Below are 22405 nucleotides of genomic sequence, written 5' to 3'. Positions count from 1 at the left end.
CATCTCTCTGTCTCCCCCCCTCACTCCCTCATCTCTCCATCTCTCTGTCTCTCCCCCCTCACCCCCTCATCTCTCTGTCGCTCCCCCCTCACCCCTCATCTTTCTGTCTCCCCCCCTCACCCCCTCATCTCTCCATCTCTCTGTCTCTCCCCCTCACCCCTCATCTCTCTGTCTCCCCCCCTCACTCCCTCATCTCTCCATCTCTCTGTCTCTCCCCCCTCACCCCCTCATCTCTCTGTCTCTCCCCCCTCACCCCTCATCTCTCTGTCTCCCCCCCTCATCCCTCCATCTCTGTCTCTCCTCCCTCACCCCCTCATCTCTGTCTCCCCCCCTCACCCCCTCATCTCTCCATCTCTCAGTCTCTCCCCCCTCACCCCCTCATCCCTCCATCTGTCTCTCCCCCCTCACCCCTTCATCTCTCTGTCTCTCCCCCCTCACCCCCTCATCCCTCCATCCCTCTGTCTCTCCCCCTCACCCCCTCATCCCTCTGTCTCTCCCCCTCTCTCTCCCCCCTCACCCCCTCATCCCTCCATCCCTGTCTCTCCCTCCTCACCCCCTCATCTCTCTGTCTCTCCCCCCTAACCCCCTCATCTCTCTGTCTCTCCCCCCTCACCCCCTCATCTCTCCATCCCTCTGTCCGTCTGTATCTCCGTCACTTTGGAGTCTGATCTTTCAATTCCCTTCTAAATCTGCTTTCTTTCAATTCCCTTCTAAATCTGCTTTCTTTCAATTCCCTTCTAAATCTGCTTTCTTTCATGCGCACACACAAACACACAAGCATGCACGCGAGCGCACACACACACACATGCAGCCTGGTATTTTAATGTGAGTGGAGCGGAGGGGGAAAGGAGGAGGGAAGGAGCTCTGAGGCTCAATAAGTGAAGTGCTGTAATAATGCTCCCAGAGCGGCAGGCTTTTGACAGCAGCTTGGCACCCCACCCGCCCTGGCAACCGTCCCCTTGGTGGTCCCTGGCAACCGTCCCCTTGGCGGTCCCTCCCAGTGACGCCCACCCCCTTGAAAGTGTGGCGTGGAGCAACAAGCTTGGACGACAGAGGACACAATATACAGATATCTGGATGATGTCAGTGGGAGAGTGTGTGTGTGTGTGTGTGTGTGTGTGTGTGTGTGTGTGTAGTAAACCTGATTGGAGATAAGTTTATACTGCTAGTGTGTGTGTGTGTGTGTGTGTGTGTGTGTGTGAGAGAGCGAGAGAGAGCGAGTGTGCATGTCTGTGTGTGTGTGTGTGCGCGCATGTATGTATTCGTGTGTGTATGTGCGTGTATATGAGTGGGCGCGTGAGCGTGTGTGTGTATGGAAGTGTGCACGTGTGTGTGTGTGCGCACGTGTGTATGCATGTGTGTGTGTGTGTATATGTGTGTGTGTGTGTGTATATATGAGTGTGTGTGCGTGTGTGTGTCTGTGTGTGTGCATGTGTGTCTATATGAGTGCGTGTGTATATGAGTGTGTGTGTGTGTATATGTGTGTGTGTGTGTATATGTGTGTGTGTGTGTATGTGTGTGTGTGTGTGTGTGTATCGGGGTTACACATCCAACTGTGGAAAACATCATTGTGCACGTGGGGACAAATGACGTTGCGCAACAGCAGTCGGAAGTTCTTAAACGAGACTTTATTGATCTGCTGAACACAGTCAGTTCTCTGAAAGCGGAGGTGTTTATCAGCGGCCTTCTACCACCAGTCAGAAGAGGGGTTGAGAGATTCAGCAGACTGTTGGCACTGAACACATGGCTCTCAACTGCCTGTACCACTCACTCAGTGCGCTACATTGACAATTTTCCATTTTTTTGGGAACGATACCATCTTTTTCAGAGAAATGGACTCTGCCTTAACAGGTCAGGAGTAAAACTGTTTATCTCCAATCTGTTCTATTCTCTGCGTCATCCATCTGCTCCCTCTGCCATGGTCAAAGACAAGAGACAAGAAATACCAAAACAGAAGGAAGACATATCACAAAATGGCAGAAACCTTGAAGAGCTGTTGCTTCAACAAAGCTCTGCTTATGGGAGACACCCGCGCCAGGAAGAAGAATCTTCACACCACACCCCACCGGCAACAACCCAACGATGCCCCTCCCCTCCTCCACCACGCTCACCAATCAAGGGCTTAATCAAAGCTGCCACAATGAAGCTCAGCCAAATTGATGAGCTACTACTGCAAGAGGGTTAGTCTCTCACTCCCCCCCTCCCACTAGCACTCACCAGCGAGGATCCACCCCCCCAAGAGGGGGAGTCTCTCACTTGCTTACTCTCACCGGCATCCACCAGCAAGCACCTTCACGCGCTGTATTACGTGCTCCCAACCGCCCTTACCCCCTGCAATACCTCCATTTTCTCTTCCCCCAACTCCCATGAGAAACGCCGGGCCCAGCCTGATAAAGGCACAGCACATTCAATTACTAGTTTACAAAATACAGCAAGCTCTAACTGATATGTACTGGGTCCAGGCTACAAGGCTAATGGCACTCATGACCCCTTACCAGGACAAGCCAGGACCCTTCGTGATGGTATCCTCCTTAATTCCTGTCTTGATAGGTAATAGAAAAACAATGGTGAATCTGCTAAGTAACAGGAAACACTCAACCGGCTCTAAAGAATTATCAAATTTAGTATCTATTCCTCGTCAGCCACAAACTATCACAGAGAAATGTGCAGATTATACCCTCAGCACACTAAACTTAGCTTTATTAAATGTCAGATCTTTAGCAGGAAAGACATTTTTAATCAATGATTTTATCACCAACCACAATCTTGATTTTATGTTTTTAACTGAAACTTGGCTAGACCAAGGTAACAGTGCAGCTTTACTTATTGAGTCAACTCCTCCCAACTTCAGCTTTATGAGTGAGGCTAGAGTACATAAGAAAGGAGGTGGAGTAGCCATCTTGTTTAATGACTCCCTCCAATGTAAGCAGATGTGTTATGGAAATTTTGGTTCCTTTGAATATGTGGCTCTTCAGTTGAATTCCTCTTCTCGAGCCATATTTCTAAACATCTACAGGCCACCCAAATACTGTCCAAACTTCTTTGATGACTTTGCTGAACTGTTGTCTACTGTCTGCATTGACTTTGACTGTGTGGCTATTGTTGGTGATTTTAACATCCATGTTGACAACCCTCAGGGCAGAGGGACTAAGGAGCTAGGTTGTGTCCTTGATAACTATGGACTGACTCAGCATGTGACGGAGCCCACACACAACAAGGGGCACACTCTGGACTTAATCATCACCAAAGGTCTGAATATTTCTAAGGTTCAGGTGTCTGATGTTGCGCTCTCTGATCATTCCTGTGTTTTCGTTGAGAGTACTATCTCCATGCACACAAATTCTCAATCAGAGGTTATCTCAAAACGGCACATCACTGAAAACTAGGGCTGCCCCCTGAAAGTCGACGCGTCGAATCATCGGTCGGAGACCCTTAAGTCGACAGAGATTCTTTAAGTCGATTTCTGCTCCACTGTCAAGGACTAGGAGGTGGACTAAGATCAAGGACAGGCCAATCATTCGTTTTAGACCTAGGCTATTACCGTAGCTATTTGTTGGGCTGTAAAAGAAAAGTTAAGACTGATATAGCAGAGGGAAGGCAGGGAGCCCCTCTCCCCTCCGCTAAGCGTCTAGCCTAGCCTAGCCTACTATGCGCCAGCAATCACGTGCATTTCCCAAATGGAATATCACACTGCTTTCCTAAATCAATCTTCTTGTATATCCAATGGTAAAAATAGGGTCTCCCATAGACAGCTTGAGCTCTAACGTCTGTGAAAATGCTTTAGTGGCAGCCAAAACATTTCCTTGTTGACTGCTGCCCAACTATGAGCCGATTCGCGCAAGCATTCAAATGCGCAGTTGAGGAGACTATCGTCAAATTGCCCAACCTAATGTAGGATATGTGAAACTGTATAAAAACATGGGGCATCCGCAGTAGATGGACAATGCTAGATGATTCATGTTTAACAAGAAAACAGGTGTATTTTATTGTGCAGCCTGCAATTTTGAGTTGAAAGTTTCACAGCTCCCCCGACTCCGGCGGTCTCCCCTCAGCCTAGACATATGGGGGGGAACGAATCTCCCGACATGTCACAAAATGGATATGAAGACAAAATGTTTAAGATATTGATAACCTGTCTATTAATTATCTCGATTATTAGTGGTCCAAACTATGGACAATGCAAGAAAGAGGGATGGGCTGCACTTGAAACAAGCTATCAAACACATTCGGAGGCAGCGGAGAGGATTTTAGCGGAGCGGAAATATGAGCAAGGCTAATCATTTATTTTGAAACTTTATTCTACTTTTTTGTTCAACGGAAAATAATAAACACCAATCAAGGTAAAATAGCCCAATAAAGGCTATTCAAGCATAACCTAAATGGACGAAAGTTCGTTCAGAAAAAGATTGAACAAAATGAAGCATCCCTCCATCTTATTCCACAAACCGATAGCCAGGCTATTCTAGCTATTTAAAATGCTGTAATTATGTAACTGTCATTCTCGTTGATTTCAAATACCCTAACCTACTCAGAAATGTGCCTTGGCAACAATTGATTGTTTCTATAGGCTACCAATATAGGCCTAACCAAAACAATCAAGGAAACTTGATGTCAAGTGATTTTCTGATAGCCAGGAGATAGAGAAAAAACACATCGACGATTCGACGCGTCGCTTTGAACACCAAGTCTGAGTCGAATCACAAAATCCTCAGTCGAAGACAGCCCTACTGAAAACACCAGTGAGATATTTACTCAGGCTTTCTCGTCCACACCTGCCCTCTCTATGGCCTCAGTCAACGAGCTTGTAGATAATTTCAATGTTAAAATTACAAACATTATTGACGCCGTTGCGCCCACTAAGGTGAAAGTGGTCTCTGGTAAGAGAAGATCTCCATGGAGAAACGCCATGCTGGTCAGAATAGAAAATCTGAACGCAGGTGGCGAAAAGCAAATCTCCATGTTCATTATGACATCTATAAAGAGAGACTTCGCATTTATAATATGGAGCTGAGAAATGCACGGCAGACCTTCTTTTCTGACATCATCACCAAAAACCATAACAATGCGCGTGCTTTGTTTGCCACTGTTGATAGGCTGACAAACCCTCCTGTGTCAGTAGCCTCTGAACTTCTATCCACTAGGGCCTGCAATGAATTTGCCTCATTCTTCACTGACAAAATTCAGAAAATTAGACAAGCAGTTAGTGCCTCCATTCCAGGTACAGGACATGTGTCGTCACAGTGTCCACTTAAAATCAATACCATGACACAATTTAATCCGATCAACCATAAAACCCTGGGGGACACTATACAATATCTGAAATCCTCCACCTGTTACCTTGATGTTCTACCTACAGACTTCTTCAAAACTGTATCCAACTGCATGGCCTCTGATTTATTACAAATTGTAAACATCTCTTCTTTCAGGTGTGTTCCCACAAACCCTGAAAACTGCAGTCATCAAGCCACTCTTAAAAAAGAATAATCTAGACAGCTCACAAATGAACAATTATAGGCCCATATCAAACCTCCCATTTCTAAGCAAAATAATTGAAAAGGTTGTTTTCCAACAACTGAATAACTACCTGGTACTAAGTAATGGCTTTGATGTCTTCCAGTCAGGATTTCGACCACAACACAGCACCGATACTGCTCTAATTAAGGTATTTAATGACATCCATTTAAACACAGATAATGGCAAAATCTCAGTCTTAGTATTACTGGATCTCAGCGCTGCGTTCGACACGGTAGACCACAACATACTACTAGGCCGACTGGAAAATTGGCTGGGAATTTCTGGTACAGTGTTAGATTGGTTTGAATCCTACTTAAAGGACAGGGACTATTTTGTGTCTATAGGCAATTACAAATCTGAGCTGACAAAAATGACCTGTGGAGTTCCCCAAGGCTCCATCCTGGGGCCTCTTCTGTTCAACATTTACATGCTCCCACTAACTCAAATTATGGAAAACAACAAAATATGTTACCATAGCTATGCAGATGACACACAAATTTATATCACTATATCACCAGGAGACTATAATCCCATACAAGCGCTGAGTAAGTGCATTCAACAAATCAATGATTGGATGTGCCAGAACTTTCTCCAACTAAACAAAAATAAAACTGAAGTAATTGTCTTTGGAGCCAAAGAAGAACGATTAAAAATCAGTGCTCAACTCAACCAGTAATGCTAAAAAACACAAACAAAGCCAGAAATCTTGGTGTAGTCATGGACTCAGACCTGAATTTCAACAGCCACATTAAGTCAATTACAAAGTCAGCCTACTATCACCTGAAGAATATATCAAGGATCAAAGGATTTATGTCCCAGAAGGATTTGGAAAAACTTGTCCATCTTCAGTAGACTCGACTACTGTAACGGCATGTATACAGGTCTCTCTAAAAAATCGATCAGACAGCTGCAGCTGATTCAGAACGCTGCTGCTCGAGTCCTCACTAAGACTAAGAAAGTGGAGCATATCACACCAGTTCTAAGGTCTTTACACTGGCTTCCTGTCTGTCAAAGAATTGACTACTACTGTTGGTTTATAAAGCACTGAATGGTCTCGGGCCAAAATATATTTCTGATCTGCTCATATGCTATGAACCATCCAGACCCCTCAGGTCGTCTGGCACAGGTCTGCTTTCTGTCCCCAGAGTTAAAACAAAACATGGAGAAGCAGCGTTCAGTTTTTATGCCCCACATATCTGGAACAAACTTCCAGAAAACTGCAGGTCTGCTGCAACTCTTGGTTCTTTTAAAACAAGCCTGAAGACTTTTCTTTTTGCCACTGCTTTCTCAGAGGAGTTATGTTTATCAGTATACTGCACTGTAACTTTTATTCCTGTATTCTATTTGTCCTGCTTTTTGTTTTAAATGTCTATAATGACTTGCTTTTTGTTTTTATGCTTTTAATTTGTCCTGCCTTTTGTTTTAAATGTCTATAATGTCTTGCTTTTTGTTTTAATGCTTTTAATGTCTCATGTAAAGCACCTTGAATTGCCCTGTGGCTGAAATGTGCTATATAAATAAACTTGCCTTGCCTTGCCTTGTATATGTGTGTGTGTGTGTATATGAGTGTGTGTGTGTGTGTGTGTGTGTGTGTGTGTGTACCTGGTGGAAGATGAGCGCCTGGCTGATGTAGCCCCAGCTGCTGGTGGGGCTGAGGTAGTGGATGAGCAGCAGCAGCAGCAGCATGAAGGCGATGCTGGCCGAGGCGTAGATGGCGTTGACCAGGAACATCATCACGGCGCATCCCACAATGCCCAGCGCACAGGTGTGCCAGGTGAAGTAGCGGAACGTAGGTCTGGAGGAAAGGAGAGGAGGGAGGAGATGCTTTTGAAGATTTCCACATATGAAAACAACCGCCTAATAGGGATCATTCTGTCTGTAAGACGACGTTTGTATTCAGGGGTTCAAACGTGGCCTGGTGAGACCATACTGATCTAGCGAGCCCTCTGCAGATCAGTCTGTTAGTGGCCGGGAGTACTCGTCTTGACAGACAAACTCCTTTAGCCAATCAGTGTAACACAACGTTTGCCAAATCCGGTAAAACATATTTTCCTCCGAGATACTCCACGCATAGCCTACACTTGTTCACTCGTTATTATTGAGTCTATTTCTGCAATACTGCACTTATGGCTGTTTATTCTACTGACGTTAACGTTAGCGCTCGTTGTTTCAGGAGACGGTTTAGCCAGCGGCCTGTATGTCATTTCATCAACTACGCTGGGAACTAATCAGGCGATGAGTTCTACTGGGGGACAGAGTAGCGGTCAGAACACAGTCCCTGATTGGCCCAGCCAAAATGTAATGGGAGTTATTACTAATTGTTGGAGACGGGGGAAAATTCCAGAATGATCTGTGGTGCAAAACTGAATGTTAGCTCCAGAGATCAGGACGGTCTCACAAGGTTAGTTCAAACGGGATACAGACACAGACACAAGTCCCTTTACAAGCACACATCAATACGGTACACTTCTGTGTAGCTTTTATAAAAACTGGAGAGAGATTTGTTAATTTAAATGTCAAACACGCACACAGCACCAGGGGCATTTCCTAATAACGGAACATACAGCACGATAAGCAAGCAGAGGTGAGCTAAAGGTCCAAGTAATTAAAAACTAAAGAGCTCATGCACCAAAACACAGCCAACAGATAATGAAGTGCCTCTATATATGGAGGGGTTCGCTGTGCGTATTCGGTGTGTGTGTTCCTAAGAGATTTTGTGTTACTTAGAGTAAGTATCTTTGTGACTGTGTGTGTGTATGTATATCATTTCTATTGTGTGTGTATATGTACGTGTGTGTGCAGGTCACACCAGAGTTCCCTCGGGTCGAGCGGCAGACTAAGGTAGAGGGGGTTATCGACCACGTAGCGACCCCAATCTCCGGCGCTTGGGGCGTCATGAGATAAACAGCCATTAAAGGCCTGCTCAGGCTACTGTAATTACCCTCTAAATGACAGAGTCCATCAACAGCCCCGGGCCAAGCTGGGCACGCTAGGGAAGCGCTAGGCTATGCTAGGCTAACAGACTTAAGTCTCATTAACGCCCAGTGAAGAGACGCGGAAGAGCGCTAACGCTACGTAGCTGCCCCCGTTAAATTGAGAGGTTGGGGGAAGAGTATGGGGAGACACTGTCATCACGCGTCTTCCCTCTGCAGTCCTCAGCCCTGCCTGCCCTGCCTCACAACGAGGGGCTGAACATGTTTCTACCGAGCTGCCCTTCCATAACTTCCTCCTCCCTTCTCTTACATTGTTTTATCACTCATTTATTTCCAGCATTCTTGTCACCCCCTGACACGTTCTCTTCCAGCCCCTCTTAACTCCCTCCCTCCCTCCCTCCCTCCATCCATCCCTCTCCTCTCCCTCCCTCCCTCCCTCCCTCCCTCCATCCCTTTCCTCTCCCCCCTCCCTCCCTCCCTCCCTCCCTCCCTCTCCATCCCTCCCACCCTCCCTCCCTGCTGGAGAGTGTAATTATGTTGAAAGCTCTCACCCCGTTCTCTCCATCCCTCCGTGCCTCCTGTCTCAGTTGTTCCTCTCTCTCCTCCTGTCTCACCCCTCTCCCCGTCTCACCCCCCTCTCCTCCTGTCTCACCCCTCTCTCCCCGTCTCACCCCCCTCTCCTCCTGTCTCACCCCCTCTCCCCGTCTCACCCCCCTCTCCTCCTGTCTCACCCCCTCTCTCCTCCTGTCTCTCCCCTCTCTCCTCCTGTTTCTCCCCTCTCTCCTCCTGTCTCACCCCTCTCTCCTCCTGTCTCACCTCTCTCTCCTCCTGTCTCTCCCCTCTCTCCTCCTGTCTCACCTCTCTCTCCTCCTGTCTCACCTCTCTCTCCTCCTGTCTCACCCCTCTCTCCTCCTGTCTCACCCCTCTCTCCTCCTGTCTCACCCCTCTCTCCTCCTGTCTCACCTCTCTCTCCTCCTGTCTCACCCCTCTATTCCATTACCCAATGACTGATGTCACTGCTGATATCAGCAAAAACAAAGTCTGTCTCAAGTACTGAGAATGAGAGAGAGAGAGACAGAGAGACAGAGAGAGAGGGGGAGAGAGAGGGAGAGAGAGAGAGAGAAAGGGGACCCGGCCACCAGCCAAAAGACACGTCATGATGTGATGAGAGAGGACAAAAATCTCTCCGATGGCGATTACCTTAAAACACCCTCGCTGTGTCCAAGGCTGCCAAATATGCAGTCATCGTCTATAAGGAACAGGTCAGTAAGTTCTCAATCAGACATTACGTCAGGTAGCGTCCAGAAATGACTGTATTCCAGCTTTGACTCACACACACCTGCTTTATGAACAAAACTGAGAATATTAAATATTAATTATACATTCATTATAAATCTATTTATTTATAATATTAATTATAAATGAAGTCTCCGACGCAAATTCAGCCGAGGCACGTACGTCACGGCCGGGGGGGTCAGCAGAGGTTAATCAGTCACGCATGACGCAGCACCAGCTGACTGTAGCTGTCATAGCATTGGTCAGCTCACTAGAGCGCATGTATTTAAGCTGTCAAAACATGTCATTGTTCGCGCTTGCCTTTACTGCTGGTTGTGCATTGCATGCTCGCTGCTTCCGCGTTCTCTGCGCTGGCGTCCGCTGCCATTCCTGCTATTACTGCCATTCCTGCTATTACTGCTATTCCTGCTATTGCTCGTGTCTGCGCGCTCGCTGCTCCGCGTCTTGCTCGCGTTCCTTGCTCATTTTGTGATTTGGTGCGTTTGCTGCCTGCTGCCCGCGGTGTCCTCGCTGCTTCCGCGTTCTCTGCTCTTGCGTTCCTCTCTGCCCGCGTCGTCTCTCCGGTACGTGGTTTGGGGGTCCGTTTAGTGGCGTCGTGGAGCGCCGGCTTCCGAGGCCGAGGTGCCCGTCCCTCTGTAGCACCGTCGTGCCATACTTGCGTATGGTTCAGTTGCTCGCATAGCTTGCGTTGGAGTCCGTTTAAGCATTGCTACGCGCCGGTCACTGGGTTTCATTCGTGAGCCGCTGATGTCGGAGGTTGTCCGTGCCTCGTCTGCCGCATTACTCAACTGTCGATGTGCGCCGGGTGCGTTCACCATTGAAATGTTTGCAGTTTCGGGCGTGGACGTGCTATGTGGCTTCTCTATGTATTTGGTTCATCTAAGTCCTCCCCTCGCGGCTCGTTCGTGGATTCGCTGGCTGCATGACAGGCTCTACTGCTCGTTGCTAACTAGCTGGCGTTCGTCAAGGTTCCCGTGTTGCACGTCGGGGCGTCATTATGTTGGATTGCTAATACTAGCTCATGATTCATTATGTTAGATTGCTAATACTAGCTCATGATTCATTATGTTAGATTGCTAATACTAGCTCATGATTCATTATGTTGGATTGCTAATACTAGCTCATGATTCATTATGTTAGATTGCTAATACTAGCTCATGATTCATTATGTTAGATTGCTAATACTAGCTCATGATTCATTATGTTGGATTGCTAATACTAGCTCATGATTCATTATGTTGGATTGCTAATACTAGCTCATGATTCATTATGTTAGATTGCTAATACTGGCTCATGATTCATTATGTTGGATTGCTAATACTAGCTCTTGATTCATTATGTTAGATTGCTGATACTAGCTCATGATTCATTATGTTAGATTGCTAATACTAGCTCATGATTCATTATGTTAGATTGCTAATACTAGCTCATGATTCTCGCGTTCAATTGTTGCAGCCGGAGGGTTCCGGCCGAACTGCCTCTACTCGCTAGCACCCATGTTTGCGAGTGCCTCCACGCAGCTAGCGTTAGCCGTTCGGTGTGGCTAATGCTAGCTGTGTCCCCATCAATCAATCTAAGCGGGAATTGCTCTCACTGCTCGGGCATCTGAACTTCGCGATGCGCGTCATCCCGCAGGGCCGCTCATTCGTTTCCCGGCTGCTCGAGCTGGCCCGGCCGTCGTGCGGTTGCAGGACCCGGTCTGCTTAGACGAGGGCTGTCGTTTGGACCTCCGGTTTTGGTCCCAGTTGTGCGACGGGTGGAACGGCGTTTCATTTTTCTACAACGACGGCTATGACTCTTCGGCGTCCCTCCGGCTGTTTACTGATGCTGCGCCTTCGGTGGGTTTTGGGGGTATATTCGGTATTAACTGGTTTTCTAGCGCTTGGCCTACCGAACTGACCTCACAAACTAACCAAGCCAGCTCCACGGCGCTCATGGAGCTGTATCCCATCGTAGTCGCTACAATATTGCGGGGACCTCAGTGGTCTAGAAAACGTATTTTATTCTTCTGCGACAACGAGGCCACAGTTACAATAATCAACAATGGTCGTTCGAACGTTCCGTTCATCAACAAATTCATACGCCGCCTCACATGGCTGTCCGTGCAGGGGAACTTCGTTTTCCGCGATGTGCACATCCCTGGCCTCGACAATAAAATCGCTGACTCGCTGTCCCGGTTTAATTTGCAGAAGTTCCGCAGTTTATGCCCGGATGCGGCTCCGTCCGGCCTGGTCTGCCCTCTTTTTCGGCAGACGGTTCTGGACTGAATGAAGCCCTGATGCCCCTCCTGTCATCCGCCTCCCGATACATGAGAGCCGGTCTAGCCAAGACCACACTAAAACAATACGACTCTGCATGGTCTCACTTCACTACGTTCTGCTCCACGTTCTGGATGCCCAGAGAGCTATGAGTGGACTGTGACATTGGGTTGGGGGGGTACTGCGTATTCAGGTGGTCATGTGGCTGGTGCACTATTAAATGTTGTCTGGCTCATCAGTCAGAGCGCTCTCCGTCAACCCTTCTGCGCATGCGGGCCGCGGAGTTGCTGGTGTGTTCTTTTGGGGGGTAGTTTGCAGGTATTCCACCTGCGTCGGCCGGTGGATGCCAGAGTAGCCGCTAGCTGGTCTCTGTGGCTTTCCGTGGCGGGCGCCATGGACGCAGAGACACTAGGCTGTATCTCCCGCGGAACCCACGAAGCGTCGGCCCGTGGGGACCAGGGACTATAATGTACAGCAGTCCTCCTGTGGCACTCTTTGACGGTCTTAGTGGGCTGAGTTACCTCCGAGCGTCTTCCCGATCGCGGCCCACTCTGATCGTCATTGAGGCAGGGGGCTAGATGCCGTTCCCCCTTCCTGGCTCTCTGGGCCAAGGGCTTGGCCCAGAGGGGGGGAACACCAAGATTGCCTCCCCCTGCTAACGCGATCCACGCCGGTGGAGCGCTTTCCACGCCGGTGGAAGGCAGGGGGCCCCCCGGACAGAGCACACCGCCAAAAATTCATATGCATGTATTATGCCGCTTGTATATAAATGTTCAAATTTGACAAGAGTGATCTCGACTGAAATAAATAAATGCATATATTTATATTTTAATCCCTCTCTTATCTCCAAAAACTGAGGAGGACTGTCCTCCTCTACCTCAATGGACGAGCCTCCTCTGACACACGCATGCACGCACGCACACACACAGGAAAGGTCCTGTCTAAATGAATACAAAGGTCATGTGATGGGACCTTTGGGGCTTGAGTGAAAGTATTCACTTGCGTTTGTATTCACAAGTTGTAAGCCAACACACACACAAGGTTGCCAGCGACAAAGCCGGCTCACTCTTCAAGTAATGGACATAAAATTATCATCATGGCCGGCTGTCGTCCGTTTCCTAAAGCCCAGTGTGTGTGCTGCCAAGCCGCTCAGCCCCGTCCCTTAAACACAGCGCTCGGTGCCCTCAGCAACACAACACCGACTGCCCCGAACGAACCTTACTGACGAAGATGCAGCCAATAGGCCCTACACACACACACACACACACATCTCAGAATTACACACTCTTGATCCATATGGAAGCTGGCAGAACCACCTTTAACAGCCAATAGGCCCTACACGCACACACACACGCGCGCACGCGCACACGCACACAAATCTCAAAATTGCACACTCCTTCACCCATATGGAAGCAGGCAGAACCACTCTTAACAGGCACACAGGTCTTCTGCTACATAATAATGTACTCCCCACCCCCCCAAAAAACAGTAATGTGTGCCAAATTTAGGGGAATGGGAATATTTCTGCTAAATTAGTTATGCTAATTACAGAACCATTCTCAGGGGGTCGTTGGTGCTAAATGGCTTTTAATTATTTTTGCCTGAAAAGAGGCAGGGGAGAAGAGAAAAAAAAAAAGGCAGCCGCAGCAGCAACAACAACAACAATAACAACAACACACGACAAAACAAACCCGCCCAGCAACAGAGCGACAACAGGATAATAGAATTAACATCCGAGGGAGGAAGTGCCAACGCAACAGCCAGCCATCCAATCAGACGCACACCTGTCAGTGTGTGACCAAACCTCATCAAACCATGAAACCAATGGGGTGGGAGATGGACTGAGAAAGAGGATAGAAATTTGGGTTAACTTTATCAGACCCTTCCAACACGGTGTGGTCAAGAGCACCTAAACTGAGACCAAGTCATGACCAAGACCAGAGTGTATCGAGACCAAGACAAGACTTTGAGGGGTTGAGAGACTAGGGTTCGGCTATGTGTACTCAAATATGACATCATGATGTGCATATCCAAACATCGTGATGGACGATGGCATCGTCCTATTGTGGTTTTAAAAATAAAAATAAAAGCCTAATCCTATAAAATAGCCTACTGATTTTTACAAAATTATAACCAGAAATGTCATAATAATATTCTCTATCTTTAGGTAGGCCTCTACGTTTCAGGTCCCGTTGGCAAGTGTAGGTTCTGATTGGCTCTTTCTAGGTTGTCAGTCAATCTAAACCTGCCAATCAGTTAGCCTAATAAAAAGGGAATCAACTGTAAAATGCAGAACATATGGAACATGTTCCATAATTTGCATATAATTGATCAATTAAACACACACTTGGGAGTTTGCCCAACCTGTCTACATGTGTTTTGTGGACTTGGAGAAGGCTTACGACCGGGTCCCTCGAGAGGTCTTGTGGAGGGTTATGCGGGAGTATGGGGTGAGGGGGTCCCTACTTAGGGCCATCCAATCCCTGTACACCCAGAGCGCGAGCTGTGTCCGGGTCCTCGGCAGTAAGTCGTCTTCCTTTCCGGTGGGTGTTGGCCTCCGCCAGGGCTGCGCTTTGTCACCAATCCTGTTTGTGATTTTCATGGACAGGATATCGAGGCGTAGCCGGGGGGAGGTGGGTTTGCAGTTCGGTGAGCTGGGGATCACGTCACTGCTTTTTGCAGATGATGTGGTCCTGATGGCATCAGCTGCCTGCGACCTCCAGCACTCTCTGGATAGGTTCGCAACTGAGTGTGAAGCGGCTGGGATGAGAATAAGCACTTCTAAATCTGAGGCCATGGTTCTCAGCAGGAAACCGGTGGCCTGTCCGCTCCGAGTAGGAAATAAGTCCTTACCCCAAGTGAAGGAGTTCAAGTATCTGGGGGTCTTGTTCACGAGTGAGGGAACCATGGAGAGGGAGTTTGGCCGGAGAATCGGAGCAGCTGGTGCGGTTCTGCAGTCGCTTTACCGCACTGTTGTGACGAAAAGAGAGCTGAGCCAAAAGGCAAAGCTCTCGATCTACCGGTCTATCTTCGTCCCCACCCTCACCTATGGTCATGAAGGATGGGTCATGACCGAAAGAACGAGATCACGGATACAAGCGGCCGAAATGAGTTTTCTCCGGAGGGTGGCTGGGGTCTCCCTGAGAGATCGGGTGAGAAGTTCAGTCATCCGGGAGAGACTCGGAGTAGAGCCGCTGCTCCTTTGCGTCGAAAGGAGCCAGTTGAGGTGGTTCGGGCATCTAGTGAGGATGCCTCCTGGGCGCCTCCCTAGGGAGGTGTTCCAGGCGTGTCCGGCTGGGAGGAGGCCGCAGGGTAGACCCAGGACTAGGTGGCGGGACTACATCTCCGCACTGGCCTGTGAGCGGCTAAAGATTCCCCAGGCAGAGCTGGTTGATGCTGCTAGGGAAAGGGAGGTCTGGCACCCCCTGCTGGAGCTGCTGCCTCCGCGACCCGACCCTGGATAAGCGGATGAAGATGATGATGATGATAAACACACACTGACATGGTAGCGTACTCACAACTGCTTCTGTTAAGTTTAAAAAGGGAAAGAAGGCTGAGGGCTGCTCTAGACTCGCGTCATGTGACAGAGGTGAAGTCTGATAGCGCTGCTCTTGCGAGACTGTCACTCACTGCCTGGTGCGCGTCTTGTATTTATTATATGTTTAGTATTTTACAAATACAAAAAAAGAGTTTTTTATTAACCTGGGCACTGATACACGTAAATGAACTCAGTGTGTTTTAAAAAAGCAACACGACGATGGGCAAGTCGTTTAATAGGCTATTCCCCAACACCTAGACACTGGTAACAGCAGCAATCCAAGCTCACCAAGTTCAACAGAGGATGACAATCATGCAGACTACTTCAATGGAGATGTCTGTGATAGATGGAAAACTTAGGGAGCTCATAGTTCCACAGGTTGCGTATTCTACATTAGTCTATCACCTAGATTCTTCCATCACTTGCATTACTCCAGGTAGCCTACAGTAGGAGAACTATATTGAAGCACTTGCCTTGATAAAAGTGGAATATTGTGTTGCATTTAAAACACCGCATCCAGAAAAATTAAAACGGAAAAACTGAATTTGGGAATGAATAGAACGGAATTTGGGAAAGAATAAAACTCATTTCATAGGGCTTGCCTCTCGGACAAGCCATCTATTTTTTTTTTGCCTAAGGTTATGTCTGTCATAATAGCTTTTTATCGCAATGAAACAAGTGATTTTCTGTTCAACAGATGAACGACCTGTATTCTATGGCAGCGTGTCATTTATTGACAGCTGGTTCGTTTAGGACCGTGGGAAGTAGCTAACTGGATGTATTAATGGAAAGTCCTATGATCTCAATGTGGCAGTTTGCGCAGAGGAGAGGTGGAAGGTCATTATTAGTTACAGGAAAGTGGTAAAAAAAACACCTAATAATTAGGCTAATGCTATATTATTGTGTAGCACAGTATTTATTTTGCATTCGGGTAATCACGGTAGGCTAAGTTTGATCAAATCGGTCAAATCCGAAGGTGTAGGCCTAGTCTTAATAGGCTAATGGAACATTACGCACAGGCTGTTGAACGGCATTCGATAGAGATCATGTAAAGCACATAAAACACACGCAAACGCACATTAACACACGCAATCACACACAAACGCACATTAACACACGCAAATGCACATTAACACACGCAATCACACACAAACGCACATTAACACACGCATACACACATTACACATGCAAATGCACAATAACACACGCAAACACACACAAACGCACATTAACACATGCAAACGCACATTAACACACTGAAACGCACATTAACACACGCAAACAAACACACACAAACACACATTAACACACGCAAACTCAAATTAACAAACGCAATCATACACAAACGCACATTAACACACGCAAACGCACATTAACACACGCAAATGCACATTAACACACGCAAAGCACATTAACACAGGCAAACAACATTAACACACGCAAAGCACATTAACACACGCAAACGCATATTAACACACGCAAACGCACATTAACACACGCAATCACACACAAACGCACATTAACACACGCATACACACATTACACATGCAAATGCACAATAACACACGCAAACACACACAAACGCACATTAACACATGCAAACGCACATTAACACACCGAAACGCACATTAACACACGCAAACAAACACACACAAACACACATTAACACATGCAAACTCACATTAACACACAAACGCACATTCACACACACAAATGCACTTTAATGTGAATACTTCACTAGCCAATTATCAGTGAGTAGGCTAGGTCTGAGGGTCAACAGCTGAAGTAAACATTTACAGATATCAGAGATAGTTGGGAGGAGGGCACCCCTGGTGAGGTCTCCTGCCATAAAGCAGAAAGGCTTGGGTATAGTGGGTCAGGTCAGGTATAGGTCAGGTGCCGGGGCCGGCCCTAGGATTCTGGTGGCCCTAAGCAAGATGTTTTTGGTGGCCCCCCAAAAACACTCCCAGTGCAACAACCAAACTAAGCGCATACATGTACACACATAAAGATGGACAAGTTTCACCCCGCTAATTAACAACAAAGCTCTTGCTTTATTTTAAAGTGATGATGAGTTCCCTGTGGACCACACCATCGTTCTCCACGAGGGGAGGTATAGCTAAAGTAGCCTACAAGCCAGATTCAACGGGAGATTTGGATAGAGTGAAGTTGGGGAAGGAGGGAGTGGGAGGGGCCACAGGTGGATTGCATTCAACTGCATGTGGCTTATTATAAAATCATTCTGTTATGAGATCTTTTCGTTGGTCACACTTTACAATAAGGGTCACAAAAAACATTAGTTAACTGTTAACTAATGCTTATTTAGGGTTAGGTTAGGTTACTAATGTTAATTAATACCTTAGTTAAGGTTAGGGTTAGGGTTAGGTGAGTTAATCTTAGTTAACATAAATAACATTAGTAAATGGTTAATAGAGACATTAGTTAACTGTTACTTCATGCGTAATAATGCATTAACTAATGCTTATTAATGTACCCTTATTGTAAAGTGTTACCTTTTTGTTTTATTGCATATTAAATAAGAATGTTTTTGAATAGGGGATACATGACAATGTGTATATATATATATATTTTCCCTCTTGTAATGTGGCCCCCCCTAGTGGTTGTGGCCCTAAGCGACCGCTTATATTGCTTATAGCAGCTGCCGGCAGGGCAATAAACAGGGCATCAGCTGTACAGTATAACACACAGGATTCACAATGTAGATTTCCCTATGACAATGTCTTAAATAAGAGAACACCCTTATTTGAATTTATCTATTACAAAACGCACATTAACACACACAAACGCACAGTAACACACACAAATGGACATTAACACACACAAACGCACAGTAACACACAAACCCACAGGCAACACATTAAATCATTAAGCACACACAAAGCCAGACACACACATATTTGGCATTTATTTGATTTGTATTTATTTATTTGTGGCGTCCCTCTGGGAGCTGCAGCTGGGAGCGATGGCCAGTTCATGTCTTTTAATTAGCACGGTCGCCACGGCACCGAGCCAACACACACACGCACACGCACACACACAGCAGAAACCAAAACACACTCATCAGCATCTAACTACTGTATCAGAGAGAGAGATGGAGGAGAAGAGAGAGTAAGAAAGACAGGCATCTATCAGAGAGAGAGAGAGAGAGAGAGAGAGAGAGATGGAGAGAGATAGTTGGAGGGGGAGAGAGAGGGAGAAGAGAGAGAGGAAGGGGTGAGGGACGGAGGGGGAGATGGAGAGAGATGGAGGGGGAGAGAGATTGAGGGGGAGAGAGAGAGATGGAGGTGGAGAGAGATGCAGGGGGAGAGAGATGGAGAGAGATGGAGGGGGAGAGAGAGATGGAGAGAGATGGAGGGGGAGATAGACAGATGAGATAGATGGAGATGGAGGGAGGACAGAGATGGAGAGGGCGATGGAGGGGGAGAGGGAGAGAGATGGAGGGGAAGAGAGAGAGAGGGAGATGGAGGGGGAGAGGGAGAGAGATGGAGGGGAAGAGAGAGAGGGAGATGGAGGGGGAGAGAGAGATGGAGATGGCGATGGAGGGGGAGAGAGAGAGGGAGGGGGAGAGAGAGATGGAGGGGGAGAGAGAGGGAGGGGGAGAGAGGTGGAGGGAGGGAGAGATGGAGGGGGATGATGGAGAGGAAGAGAGGTGGAGGGGGAGAGAGGTGGAGGGGGAGAGAGATGGAGGGGGAGAGAGGTGGAGGGGGTGAGAGATGGAGGGGGAGAGATGGAGGGGGAGAGAGGTGGAGGGGAGAGAGGTGGAGGGGGAGAGAGATGGAGGGGGAGAGAGATGGAGGGTGAGAGAGGTGGAGGGGGAGAGAGGTGGAGGTGGAGAGAGACAGAGAGAGAGAGGAAGAAAGACAGGGACAGATGGAAGAGGAACACAGGAAAGAAGAAAGCTATGAGAGAAATTGAGAGCAAATGCAGGAGGTTGCGGGATAAGTGGTCTCATCACACACACACACACACACACACACACACACACACACACACACACGACCCTGTGAGCAAAGTGGACGTCTTTTGCCCAAACCAATTTCCACTCGCACCACGAGCCCTGGGTTTGATCTACTTAGCGACTCCACTCAGCATTTCTGTTGTGGCGTCGTCTGACGACGGCGTTTATCATTCCTTTGTTCTCTGAGCGCCTTGTTACCCTTCTCTCGCATGCCAGCTTCCAGCCCCTTCTGCAACTTCATTACTCGCCAACTGTCACTTATCTCAGTCACTTTGAAACTAGTGAATATTTCATGGCGTGTTTGTCCAGACGGGTTAAATGGCGGAGACTGAGGGAGAGTGATGGTGAGAGAGGATCGATCTGGAGGAGCGGGGTGAAACGACGCGGAGCGCCGGGGCGGAGTGGAAACGCATGCACACATACACACACACATACACACACACATGCACACACACATGCACACACACATGCACACACACATGCACACACACATGCACATGCACATGCACACGCACATGCACACACGCACACACGCACACACACATGCACACACATGCACACACAGGCACACACACACACTAGGGCTGTCAACTGAGCTCAGAAATTATATTCGACTTTCTCTGTGAAATATTTTCCGAAAATCGAATGTATTCGATTAATTTTGCATTGAAAATGACGCCTACAATGGAACTGCCAGTACCAGTTCTAACAACAAGAGGGCGCTCGCCACCTATTGTGAAGAACGAGCACCAACAAAACTTTCCAGTCCGTCTCTGTGTTCAACGGGTTCAAGTATTCAAGTAGCGTCAACATAGGTGACATTTAGTGCAAACAGGGTCGTTTAATCAGACCTATATCCTAGCCAGCTGAGAATAGAGAACCAGAGGAACAGCCTGTAGTGCTCTGGTCCCCTTGATCAGATTCAGTGCTTGTTTACAATGTTGCCTGCCGGCTGCCAAGAAGACGCGCTGGGATCTTAAGTAATGTATTTCCTCGCCACCTAGATAGATTAGAAAGATTAGATAGACAGATAGATAGATAGATAGATAGATAGATAGATAGATAGATAGATAGATAGATAGATAGATAGATAGATAGATAGATAGATAGATAGATAGATAGATAGATAGATAGATAGATAGATACTGTAAATACAGTCTGTTTTTTGGCCATGCTGAAAAGAGTAAATACTGAGGTGGAATGTGTTTTGGCCTGATTTAAGCTGGGCGTGAGGCTGTGTGAGACACGCTGCTTTCCGGTAGCCTACTAATCAAATCTAAGTCGACGACTAGTCGAAGTTCGAGTATTTATTTTACAGCCCTAACACACACACCACACACACACAAACACATACACACACACACGCACACACACTCTCTCTCACAGAGTGTCACTCACTCACTCACTCTCACAGGGGTCATGAGAGGATTTGTGTCAGTGTGTGTGTGTGTGTGTCTGCGGTACCTGAAGTTGGGTGCAGAGGCCCACTCCAGGGCCAGGCAGGCCAGGTCCACAGCCGCGTACACCAGCAGGAAGAAGATGGTGACGATGCTGGCGATGGTGTTGAGCTTCCCGGAGAACAACACCAGCTGCACAGAGAACAAGACGCAGAGTCACGGCTGCTCTCACACACTCTCTCACACGCACGCACGCACGCACACACACACGCACACACACACTTCAAAGAGTCAGCGGTACATAATATTCATAGCCAGTTGGGAGGACAGTGTGAAAGGTCAAAATTGCGACCAGAGAAAGAGAGGAGAGGGGAAGAGAAATGATGAAGGACAGAGAGAGCTGAGGAATTGAGATTAATGAAGCTGTATCATTGACAAGCACCGAGAGAGACAGAGAGAGAGAGAGCGAGGAGAGAGGGAGCGAGAGAGACAGAGCAAGAGAGAGCGAGGGAGAAAGGCTGAGAGGCAGGAAGAGAGAGAGAGAAGTTGTCTGACCTCTACGACACAAAGTCAGAGTGAGCGTGTCTCACCAGCTCTCCCATGGGAGGCCCTTTTACAAGAACATTAATTAGCCATTAATTCCAGCACAGGGCAGCGTGGACAACTGCTGTCACAGCACCAGCAACCTGCCCTCTGTGTGTGTGTGTGTGTGTGCGTGTGTGTGTGTGTGTGCGTGTGTTCACAAGTGATCCAAAACCCCTTTACTCAGTCAAACAAACAGAGGTCCTGCATGCATTTGCACACAAAACGAGGTCTTTATACAGGTAGAGAGCTCTGGAACACCTCTGGGCCTGGAGGTGCTGGACAGAGCAAGAAGGATAAAAAAAACATGAAGTTAACGCTTCCTAGGACAGGACCACACATGCCAGGCGCGTGTGTGTGTGTGTGGGGGGAGGGGGGCGTGAGTGTCTGTGGCGCGGTCCAGTTCACAGTGAGCCAATAGCGTAGGTAGCTACATGCTAATCAGAGGAGCCATCCTGAGAGCCTAAGCCCATCACACAGCGTTTTATAAAGGGCCACTCACAAAGACAGTGGGATGCCCAATAACAGGCTGTGCTGAAGCCTGCATTTACCCATAGTCCTCCCCCGCGTTGTTCTCCGCCTGATGTTAGGGGAGGGCGCCAAGCTAATCCCTATCTTTTCTAAGTTTCAGTTTAAACAAGACTACAGACTCCTCCGTCTGTCTGGTCTCCTTCACCATCTCCTCTCACTGGTCTCTCCTTCCTCTCCTCCTCCCTGGCCTTCCTCTCTCCTCCTCCCTGGCCTTCCTCTCTTCTCCTCCCCTGTTCCCCCCCTCATGTGAGACGGTTTAACACGGGCCGAGATTAGAATCACGCTCTCCTCACCACGGAATCATTCAAATGGCAGAGCGCGAGGGGGACAGGTTAAGAGAGAGAGAGAGGGAGAGAGAGAGAGGGAGAGAGAGAGGG

The 22405-nt window shown here is 47.8% G+C and overlaps 1 protein-coding gene across 1 annotated transcript in view; it reads right to left on the bottom strand.

The window, feature by feature from the left end:
- LOC311310540 (solute carrier family 12 member 9) overlaps positions 1–22405 on the bottom strand; it is an 84147-nt gene that overhangs the window by 9136 nt on the left and 52606 nt on the right. The window contains exons 9-10 of the mRNA XM_084440049.1: positions 20983–21107; positions 7117–7309 (exon numbers count right to left, since the gene is read on the bottom strand). Coding sequence (XP_084296175.1) covers positions 7117–7309; positions 20983–21107 — 318 coding nt within the window. The remainder of the gene's footprint in view (positions 1–7116; positions 7310–20982; positions 21108–22405) is intronic.

The sequence above is a fragment of the Borostomias antarcticus genome (genome assembly GCF_949987555.1).
Source record: "Borostomias antarcticus genome assembly, chromosome: 1".
Lineage (NCBI taxonomy): Eukaryota > Metazoa > Chordata > Actinopteri > Stomiiformes > Stomiidae > Borostomias > Borostomias antarcticus.
Note: the sequence above shows the minus strand (reverse complement) of the source record. Positions and strands in the feature narration are given on the sequence as shown.